The 10,486-nt window shown below is 41.8% G+C and overlaps 1 protein-coding gene across 1 annotated transcript; it reads right to left on the bottom strand.

Annotated features, from left to right (window-relative positions):
- Nucleotides 1-2,823: 2,823 nt before the first annotated feature.
- On the bottom strand, nucleotides 2,824-10,320 carry PSMA7 (proteasome 20S subunit alpha 7). The gene is made up of 7 exons (XM_083744726.1): nucleotides 10,100-10,320; nucleotides 7,700-7,826; nucleotides 5,625-5,749; nucleotides 4,699-4,821; nucleotides 3,984-4,103; nucleotides 3,630-3,692; nucleotides 2,824-3,050 (listed from the first exon to the last, which is right to left on the bottom strand). Exons 1-7 carry the CDS (start codon nucleotides 10,193-10,195, stop codon nucleotides 2,955-2,957), a joined length of 750 nt encoding a protein of 249 aa, XP_083600852.1. The 5' UTR covers nucleotides 10,196-10,320; the 3' UTR covers nucleotides 2,824-2,954.
- Between the last annotated feature and the right edge of the window lie 166 nt (nucleotides 10,321-10,486).

Raw genomic sequence — 10,486 nt, 5'->3', positions numbered from 1 at the left:
TCACACTGCCTTAGTGCTAGGAAGGAGCCAATAGTCTTGGTGCACATTGGCATGCATGAGATCATGGAAGCAAGTTAGGTTGCTAGGTAGGATGTTGAAACCAGGACATCCAAGGTAGCTCTTCTTTGAAATGTTGCTTCTCTCCCCCCCCCCCCCCAATGCAGCACCAGATAACACAGGCAGAGCTTTATAGTCTCAAAAGTGTGAATGGGACTGATTTTGGGAGGAGGGGTTTGGACTTAGGCACTGGAAGAGCATTTTGGGACAAACTGGGCCTGTACAAAAGGAGTGGGTTCCACTTAAACCTGGATGGAAGCCAGCTGTTGGTGCTTGAAGTAATGGTGGCAGAACAGCTTTTGAACTGATTGCTGGTGGGAGGAGAGGAAAGCCAACAGGAGCCCAGGAGGGTCTCGTTTGGAACAAATTGTCTGCCTGGGTTGATGAAAAAAATGGTAATTTAACTGGGTAAAAGGTATAAACCTAGGTATCGAAAGTGCCAAATGGCAATTCAGAGGCCAAAGCACCGCAGGCCAAAACACAACTGCCAAGAGAACCTGAAGAGAAACACTGTATAAAAAAAGCCACTAATGCTATAAGCCTCCAAGCCAAGATGGGCAAACTGGAGTGCTTGATTCTGTGGTCATAATGGAAACTTTGTAGAATGGAAAAAGCCAGTGGGACACAGTTTTCTCCGGATACAAACTATGGGAAGGAGTGCTCAGTACATAAGAGGGCATTGAGTGAAGCAAAGTAAATAAGGGAAGACTACTACACAGAACCATTGTGGGTGGTGGTACTGGGTCCCAAGTGTAATTGAGTTCCGGAGGTTTGCTAGTGTTTCCCCTGAGCAATATATTCTGAGAGATCTTGAAATGAAGAATGAAATCAAGCAAGCATCCAAATGAGGAAATGCAGCAGCCCTTACACAGACTACATAAGTGTTCTGACAGGAGTAAAATTTCTAGATACATTACTGTGTCCTAGAACAGTTTGCCATGGAACCAATCAGAGGGACACTGACCCTGGACTTAAAATTAAGTAGCATGCAAGTGGCATTGAACGAACCAAGAGTTTTTAAAACAAGAAGTTCAGCTGGACTGTATACCACTGATCAGGTAAGGTACCATGAGCGCCAAGTGTCATTTGATCAGTGTGGCAGCACCTACATTTCGCTCTACCTATTGAGATCAGGCAGGCACAGTCACTATTTGGCACCTGCCAGTAACTTTCTTGCTTAGTCAAGCCTACCCAGATGCTTAGAAAGTTGAGGCAATTTTAAACTTTTGCATGCTTTAAAGGAGGGTTGTGAAGTTTTTCTTGTTTTTCCCATTTCAAGTGGTGTACATATTAAGAGAATGCCACAAGCAGAGTCAAGGAAGCTACTGGACAGGAAAGCACTGGAATTCTTGCACAGAAGAGAGGTAGATGTGTCATTTACCTGCTGGTGACACTGAAGCACAAATCCAACTATGGAGGGGAGATTGTGCTTTATATTTCATCAGTCTAATAATTATGTGAAGCAAGACTATCCTACATTGCAGAGGAAGTCCATGATATGTAATCTAGTTTGTATGAACCCTAAAATAGGCTATTCTTTCAACCTGCCTTTATTAACAAACCACCACTGACCTTTACTTGTACTATGGTTTAACCCCTATTTGCTTGATTGCGATAAATGGCAGAATTAGAGGACAGCCAAATATGTGACACCTAAGGCTGGGACACGGGTGGCGCTGTGGGTTAAACAACAGAGCCTAGGGCTTGCCAATCAGAAGGTCAGTGGTTCGAATCCCCGCAATGGGGTGAGCTCCCATTGCTCGGTCCCTGCTCCTGCCAACCTAGCAGTTTGAAAGCACGTCAAAGTGCAAGTAGATAAATAGGTACCGCTCCGGCAGGAAGGTAAACAGCGTTTCCGTGCGCTGCTCTGGTTCGCCAGAAGCGGCTTAGTCATGCTGGCCACATGACCTGGAAGCCAATAAAGCGAGATGAGCACCGCAACCCCAGAGTCGGTCACGACTGGACCTAATGGTCAGGGGTCCCTATACCTTTAAGGCTAGAAGTTGCTTTTGCAAGGAAAAGAAAGGTATTTGTGGAACTCGAGGTATGCATCTATACCATAGAACTGTTTTGATATCAGGAGAAACATGTTGCCCATTAATGACATACATACCAAACCCACCTGTATATAAGTGAAAGGATAAGGCTGTGATGAAGAGAAATGCCTTCTGCCTAGAACAGTTCAGGTTCTCAATCATGCATTCAGGAGATGCAGACTCCTATCCTCAGAAATGAAGCATGCCTTAAAGCACCTGGAGGGGCTGTGAGCTTTCAAGTGCCAGATTTTACTAGCAGCTTTAACACTTAATTGAATACTTGAAATTGCAAGAACTCTGGAAGTATCCCACTGAAGTCAACGGAAAACCCCTTGTATTCCACAAGAATGCCTTCAGAACCATTACCTTCCTTTATCTGCTGTCCCAAGTACTGCAAGATGTCTTTTAAGTTTTACTTCTGACTTTTACACCCAAACGCAGCACTCAAGTTTTGAACCAACTTGTTTATACTGCAAAAGATGTGGGCAAATTAGGGGTTTTGATAATAACGGCAACAAAAACATCATTTGCAACAGGAGGAAAGAGAAGGCAGCAGTAGTCATGGACAATAAAGAGACAGCAAATAAGGGTGACTAAAAATCAAGTTTGCCCTCAAACTTTGGGTTTATACACAACTTACGAAAAAGGTTTTCACTGATGAGAGAAGTTGTAGTACCATGACCAAGTTAAAGTATACACTGAAAAATCAGGTACATGGCATTAACAGATGTTTAAAAAAACACAGGTGGTTTATTATAGGCCACTTGACAGTGAATAGGAAAATGGAATGCCTACATGTCTATACAGAAACTCATGATTGATTTAAAAATCAAAAACGGCTAGGCAGTTGAGGTTCACACATCATGTTGTTGTTTTCTTCTGTTTCTTCTTCTCGTTTTCTTCCTTCTCCTTTTCAATTTCTGCAACATACTTTTCAATTTCATCAGGGCTCAAGATCTGTAACAGCAGTGACAAGATTGTAGTGGGTCTGAGTACCATGTGCATGCAAGGGCTTTTGTATGCCTCCTCTACTGCTAAGGATCGTGTGGTCATCCAGAGCAGCATGAAGAAATCAATGTGTCACCCCCTCCCAATGGTATGCACAGGCGTGCTTTCCACTCATTCATGGGACTGTTAGGATGCTGTCCCCCACATAGGGAATTTAGGCTAATTTAGGAATTATCAAGCCAATTTGGTTTTGGACAACCTCTCAAATGAGAGGCAGCACGAGATGAGGAACAACAGCTATGAACAATTAAGGCTCAAAGTTCTCCTAAGTATGGAACACGATCACAATGGAATCCCCAAATGAACAACTGAGGTCCAACTTTTCAGGACCAAGTAATGAAAAACAACAGACCCTAAAGTTGAGTGTGAAGCATTGCTTGGATACAAACAGGCACAAGAAGGTCCTATTGAATGCTGAAACTGAAGGGGGCAAGTCAGTCTTAACTGGAGGTGTGTTTAAAACTGCACTGTTGCTACTAAGCAGAAATCGACACTGCTTTTGAAATTCAGAAGCCACTGGAAACTTACCTTAAGCGGCTGGTTTCTCCTCATAACAGCCAGCTCAATATTTTTCCCACCAGACTGTACAACCTTAAATTCAAGAAGTTAAGCAAAAGTGTTAGGAAAAGACTTTCCTGCAACACAAAAGTATTGCATTTTTGCAGAAATATTAGAACCAATGGCATTTTAATTCTTGTTTTTGCTAAATGAAAATTAAAATATATTACAACTATTAGGGCATTAGATCTGGCTTCTTAAACCTGTTCAATAACCAGCATTTTAACTTTAAAATAAATGGAAACTGTATGTAAACTTGTCAATAGCCACCCGCCTTGTTAACTAAAGAAGACTCAAATTTAAGACTTGGTTGTTCCAACTCACTTCAAGAAGTGCTTTAATCACAAGCTTAATGGTCAGATCATCTGTTTCAATGGCTTCATCAGTATAGTTTTTTTCCAAAAATTCACGCACTGACTTCGCTCCTCTGCCAATTGCATTAGCCTGGAATTTTAAAAGTTTATTAGAAATGAGTTTGCAAGCCAACAGAAAATCTAGATGCATAACTGAAAAATGTACTCTCTTGCTTAAATTTTCTATCTATATTGCCTTGATAACACTTAAAATCTGTGGGTTGTATCCAATGCAGTTGTTGCATGAGCAGAACAGAACTTCCATTTAAACAATAAGGCTTCATTTTCCTTTCCCCTACAGCCCCCTGTGCCCCCTCAAAATCTGCTCCAGAAACAAACAGAACTCTCCTCATGCAGTGTTGGATAAAACTCAGAGTAGCAACAACAAAAAGGACAATGGGAACTAGCTTGCAAATTTCTGGATGCATCTAAAACTAAGAGAAACAAAAATGACTTTTACTTCAGTCCTTTAATCGTCAGATTCCCTCAAAAGCCAAAATTTTGTACTCCAGCCCACCAAAGACAGATCCACACATCCCCTTTGGCAAGGAGAGAGAAGGTTGACCATACTTTACTGTGTCCCCTGCCCCCTTGCTATGAGCCAGAAACTTAAACTGTAGATATATTTACTTATGTGAATAAAGTGCTTCTGTTCATTCCATCTTAGCAAGACAAACCCAACTCACTTTCCAAGCATGGTATGTGCCAGAAGGATCAGTCTGATAAAGCCTTGGAGTTCCATCGAAGTCAAATCCTACAATCAGGGCAGAAATACCAAAAGGCCTGCGGCCATTGCTCTGGGTGTACCGCTGAGGAGGAAGAGAAAAAGGTTGATTAGCATAAATGTAAGCCTACAGAAGTACAGATTTCTCATGAAATACATGTATAGCACTGGATATTTTTCTTAACTTATTGACTGAGGAAAACATAACCATTGCAAGTGTTCTGAGGAGTTACTTTATTATTAAACCGTATGAAAAAAAAAGAACAAGCTGGAATCAGAAAAGGCCAATTTAACTGGTTTTGGTTTTTCCACCCCATTCCCGACAAAATTAGGAATTCTTACTATGGATTGCACAGAGAGATTCTTCTTCGGTAGTAAACCAGAGTTCTTTTCCAATTTTACTAGGAATACCAGACTCACTTATGGTCAAAATATACATTCAGTAATTAATGTGTTAATGATCAGTCCACTGATTCTTAATAGCTATCAGGTGTTGCAGTAGCAGAGAATAAGAGATCCGAGAGGACTTCATATTTTAGTTATTTTTGAAATGCATTGTTGATGCATTGTTTGTAAATTTTGAACAGACATACGTCTGGTGGACCTACATTATTGTCCGAGTTAGTTAAGACAAAATTACTAAAATTGGGAAATGAAAGGCAAAAAGTGGTAGAAACCACAACCACAAAGATAATTTCAAATACTGACACCAGGTAAATACTAATTCATATTACTTTTCACTGTCTGTGGAAGAAACTAGGGAGGCATCTATACGTTGTTACTCAAGTTCAATAAACTATAGCAGCTGCATTACATTATGTTTCTCTGGAATTCTCTGGTATTAACCACCTTTTAACAAGCACTATATTGCTTTTTCTTTGTACATACCTGCTTCAGGCTAGCAATATACCGTGTAATGTACTCCACAGTGACAGGGTCCTCCACTGTAAGTCTATGACTTTGGCATTCCACTCGAGCTCTATTTATAACTATCCTGGCATCTGCTGTGAGCCCTACAAATAATATAAATGGGCAAAATGTGCCATTTAGCATAGAACACATACAGAAACATTTCTGCTTTAGAAAACATTAATCAAAAGAAATGGGTGAGAAAAGAGGGTTAATGACAGGCCACACTTATCGTGGTTAATAAAACATTTATGTTCAAAACTTTGTAATTTTTTGGAGGGGCTGCATCCATCATTACTCTAAGAGTTCTACTTGTGTTGGAGGTAGGTGGCAGATTCTTCCTTTCCCCTGCAACCTGCTGAAATGCTATTTCAGAGGGCTCAGGGACTCTGCAGAACAGCATTGGAGGTGATGCTGAGGACTTACAAGGGGAACTGGCAAAAAAATATTAGTCACTCCCCTTCAGCAAGGAGTCTCCAATAGATGTTAATTTCATTTGCAAATGGAAAGAACCCTTCTATTCAGAGGGGCAAGGCTAAATCTAACTCTGTACGTTAGAAGTTGGTAGAAAAGTAGAGGAAACATTCAATGTATGTCCTGCAATGTATTAAGAGTCATACTGGTTATCAAGCTCAAAAGGTTTTGGAGCTGAAAAGATTTAAGCAGACTCTTCCTGACTGGCCTTCTTCCACTCGGGCTGCTTTTGGCTAAGGAGGAAAGAAAAGAGAAGGAATTCTGCATCAAATTTAGTCCTTAGTTTTGAACAGATTGAAAACTCTCTGTTAACCTATTTTGTTAATATCTTACATGGCAGCTGCCAAATACAGTGGTGCCCCGCAAGACGAACGCCTCGCAAGACGAAAAACCCGCTAGACGAAAGGGTTTTCCGTTTTGGAGGCGCTTCGCAAAACGAATTCCCCTATGGGGTCGCTTCGCAAGACGAAAAAAATATTGCATCCCCCGCGGGTTTTTTCCGCTTTTTTGCCCTTTTCTTAAGCCGCTAAGCCGCTTATCAGCTGTTCCGCTGATAAGCCGCTTAACAGCTGATCGCTGGAAGCCACTTGACAGCTGTAGCGCTAATCCGCTAAGCTGTCAATGGGCTTGCTTCGCAAGACGAAAAAACCGCTAGACGAAGAAAATCGTGGAACGAATTCTTTTCATCTAGCGAGGCACCACTGTATTCTTTTTAGAGCTATGAAACACAAATTGGCAAGGTTTGACAACCTAGAGTTTTAAGTACTGGGCTACAAATCAGGAAAGCTATTAATTTTATACCTAGAATAATTAGATTAACCGCTAAAGAAAGTTTTAACAGGCCTTTATTTTACCATTTACATTTTTCGCAATTGTTGATACTTTCACTATCTGCATTCAAATTTTAGAAACTAATAATTGGATGGGGTACTTTTAAGCATATGCAAATACTTCACATTTGTTTTAAGCAAAGTTTATAACACAAGTGTGCAAGAAAATGAAGCAGAGCAGTTGCTAACAGAGCTGTCCAAGACAACACTCTGAATCCAAAAAGCAGAGGAGTCACTTAATTATTATTATTTATTGACTTTATATATAGTGGTACCTCTAGATGCGAACGGGATCCGTTCCGGAGCCCCGTTCGCATCTAGAAGCAAATGTAACCCGCGTCCGCACGTCTGCACGGGTCACGTTTCGACACATCCGTGTGACATCATTTTGAGCGTCTGTGCATGCAGCGAAACCCGGAAGTAACGCACTCCATTACTTCCGGGTTGCCACGGAGCGCAACTCAAACGCGCTCATCCCGAAGTACATTCAACCCGAGGTATGACTGTACTGCCCTATACCCAGGGGTCTCAAGGTGGTTCACTTAAAATCTTCTCCCTCACCTATAACATAACCTGAATTTAATTTTTTGCTTTTCTTTGCAATTAAGGTATTTAGAAGAGCTACCTGGAAGCTGAAAAGAAAAAATGACACCGCTTATTTTTGCTGTGCTGAAGAATGTTCTACTAAACAACTCAATTTTACTCCAAAGCCCCATTCCTGGTATTTAGGGGACTTCATCATAACAGTACCTGCAAAAGCCATGCAGACATTGTCATCAAGGGCACAGATCTTTCGGACAGTTCTTTCATCCTGAAGTTTTGCCACAGATTTCTTCTCCACGCCAAGAACAACAATATCTTTTCCTCGTACTCCAACCTTAAATATCACACAGTGCATTAGAGAGGACATTTTCAAACAGCTCCCTCAAATATTAACTATAATAAAGTGTGACAGGAGCAAAAAACAACAGGTGAAGGCAACCCACATTGACTAGACAACAGTGCTTTAACACTGACTTGCATACGAAGCATGAAATTGTTTACATGTGACTCTATAAACAGTATTTTTGTGATAATGAGTTGGCATATCACATTTCATTGGGTGATATCCAATTACATCATTTATACCCAGTGCAGACCCACTGAAAACAATGAACTTGCTAACACTGGATATCACCCATTAAACTGAAAATATTTTACAGCTTTAAATAATTTTAAGATAGATGAAGAAACTTTAAGCAAAGTTCCAAATAATCTATAATTTTCTTATGTTCAATTTCTGCCATAGTCATACCTATTCCATTTCTCTCAGCAGTATCCAACCTCTGCCTTTCATGCTCACATCTCTCTGAAAACTGAGCAACCTCTGAATGCTTTAATGACCTCATCATAGAATCGTAGAATTGGAAGTAACCCAAAGCGTCATCTACGGTTCCTTTCCTTCCACCTCACTTATCAGCCTTTCACCTTACTTTCCATGCAGCTCCTCTTTCAAATATCATACACACAATTTAGGTAGTGATGAGGCCTCAGCCACACTCTGCAATGATCTAATTTCCCTTGGTAGACTTTGACATGGTTGCACTTTCATTCTTCACATGCCAGCCCACTCCCCCGATTCATTATATAGGAACCTAACCCTTCAGAATTCAGTCATAAAACCTCCACCTCTCAGATATAGTCTGACAACTTGTTCCTGTGTTCTAACTGCATGGTTGCTACTAGATTTCTTCCCCATGGTTTACACAGCCCTTTCAGTCAACTCTGACCATGCTATCTCTCCAGACCCTTTGGAGTTCTATGCCTGAACATCTGAACGACACCATATTAGGGAAGGTTGTTTTAACTAATACACTACTTTACTGCTTCCCTAATCTTCACCATTATGCATGTGTGTAGCCATATGCATTTGCACATGTCTGTATTTGCACACAAACTTCCTGGCATGTACTAGTTAGACAACAAGTGTGATGGGGTAAAAGAATTGGCAAATATTCCTGCTAGCTCTCTGCCTGCAGAGTGGTGGGATTATTTGTTTAGTGGGGGAGGCATTGAAGCATAAAATTCTGATTGTCTTTGTTCAACAAAGGCACTGATTAGAATTGGCACTTCCCTTACAGTTCCTATGTGTGCCACATTGTGAATAACAAATTAGTATAATTTGGATATGCAGTAAATTAAAATATAAACAAGGAACTGCAGAAGAGGAGAAGGGGAGTCAAAATCAGAATTGATTGCCTGTGATTTAAATTTATTTTTATTTTGTATATTGTAAAAGCTTGTAGCCACATTCTGAAGGCTATTGTTTTTTGTTACAATCACACGCTGCCCCACATCATTTGCCTACTTAATCTGAATTTGCTGCTTCCTTGGAATATCTGATAAATTTAAAGAAACACGATAGAAATCCCAAATCCCCTTCACACCTGAACAGCCTCAGCCCCACCACAAGCTTCAGTGAAGGAGGTTTAAACGTGCCATTAATGTTTTCGAGGGCTGCGCTCCGAAAGATCTGGACTCCAGCATCTCTTTGTCAGGGGTGCCAACTTGGAATAAAATATTGTCATGATGTGGTGTGCACACACAACATTTGAATGGTTATTATTATCATTATTAATAATTGAATTTATATATTGCCCTATACCGGGAGATTTCATGGCGGCTCACAGAACAAAATCAAAATATAAAACCAAAAAGTAGATACGGTAATCAAAATAAAAACAACAACCCAATAACCTCCCCATCATCAAGTTGGGGGTGGGGAGGCAAAGGGAGCTGGCACCTCTGTCCCGCGTGTTCACCCTCTCACACAATAAACACCGGGCTTATTTATGTTTATGAAAAATGTTTTATAAATAGACGAACTTATAAATGAATTAAATAAGCGAGCTGAGGCGCGGCTCCCTTTGATGGTGGAAAGAGCCTGAGGAGAAGGGGGGAAGAGACCTGTACCCCCAATAAATAATAATAATAATTATAATTATTTTAAGAAAGATATACAGCTGCATCATTAAAAAAAAACAAAAAAAAAAAAACAGAAACCACCACAGGGTTTTACAAGGACGCGAGCCCGGCTCCTCCGCCCAAGACTCCCTCTCCCCCTCGCGGCCTTCCGGCCCCTCTCTTTCGGCCCTGCCTCCTCCGCCTTACCGCCGTGGAGCCCTTTTTCACGGCCTCCTGGGCGTACTCGACTTGGAAGAGGTGCCCGTCAGGGGAGAAGACGGTGATAGCTCGGTCGTAGCTCATGGCCGCCGCTGCCTGAGAGAAACAGAAACGGCCGCCGAAACTCTCCTCCCGGCGCTCTTCCTCCTCAAAAGAGCACCGTCACTTTCCTCGCCGCGCACGCGCGAGACGGTATTCACGCAACGACCCTGCGCACACTCCGGCGCCCCAACCATAGAGTCAGGAGGGGAAGCGCGCGAGGGAAGAGGAGGGAGCGTACGTGGAGTGCGTACCCGCCGCCGCCGCACTCAAGCCACTCGGCTCTATCGGCTTGGCCGACGCAGAGCGGCGACGCGATTGGTCGAGTAAGCCCCC

Source organism: Podarcis gaigeae (assembly GCF_964106915.1).
Source record: "Podarcis gaigeae genome assembly, chromosome: 6".
NCBI lineage: Eukaryota > Metazoa > Chordata > Lepidosauria > Squamata > Lacertidae > Podarcis > Podarcis gaigeae.
Note: the sequence above shows the minus strand (reverse complement) of the source record. Positions and strands in the feature narration are given on the sequence as shown.

What these genes read in the sequence shown, in the direction of transcription:
- PSMA7 (XM_083744726.1), bottom strand. Translation starts at nt 10,195, where the DNA reads ATGAGCTACGACCGAGCTATCACCGTCTTCTCCCCTGACGGGCACCTC. An exon ending in ATATTGCTAGCCTGAAGCAG is followed by an intron (nt 4,822 to 5,624) that starts GTATGTACAAAG and finishes CTTCCTCCTCAG; the next exon opens with CGGTACACCCAGAGCAATGG. An exon ending in GCACATACCATGCTTGGAAA is followed by an intron (nt 4,104 to 4,698) that starts GTGAGTTGGGTT and finishes TTAAAATTCCAG; the next exon opens with GCTAATGCAATTGGCAGAGG.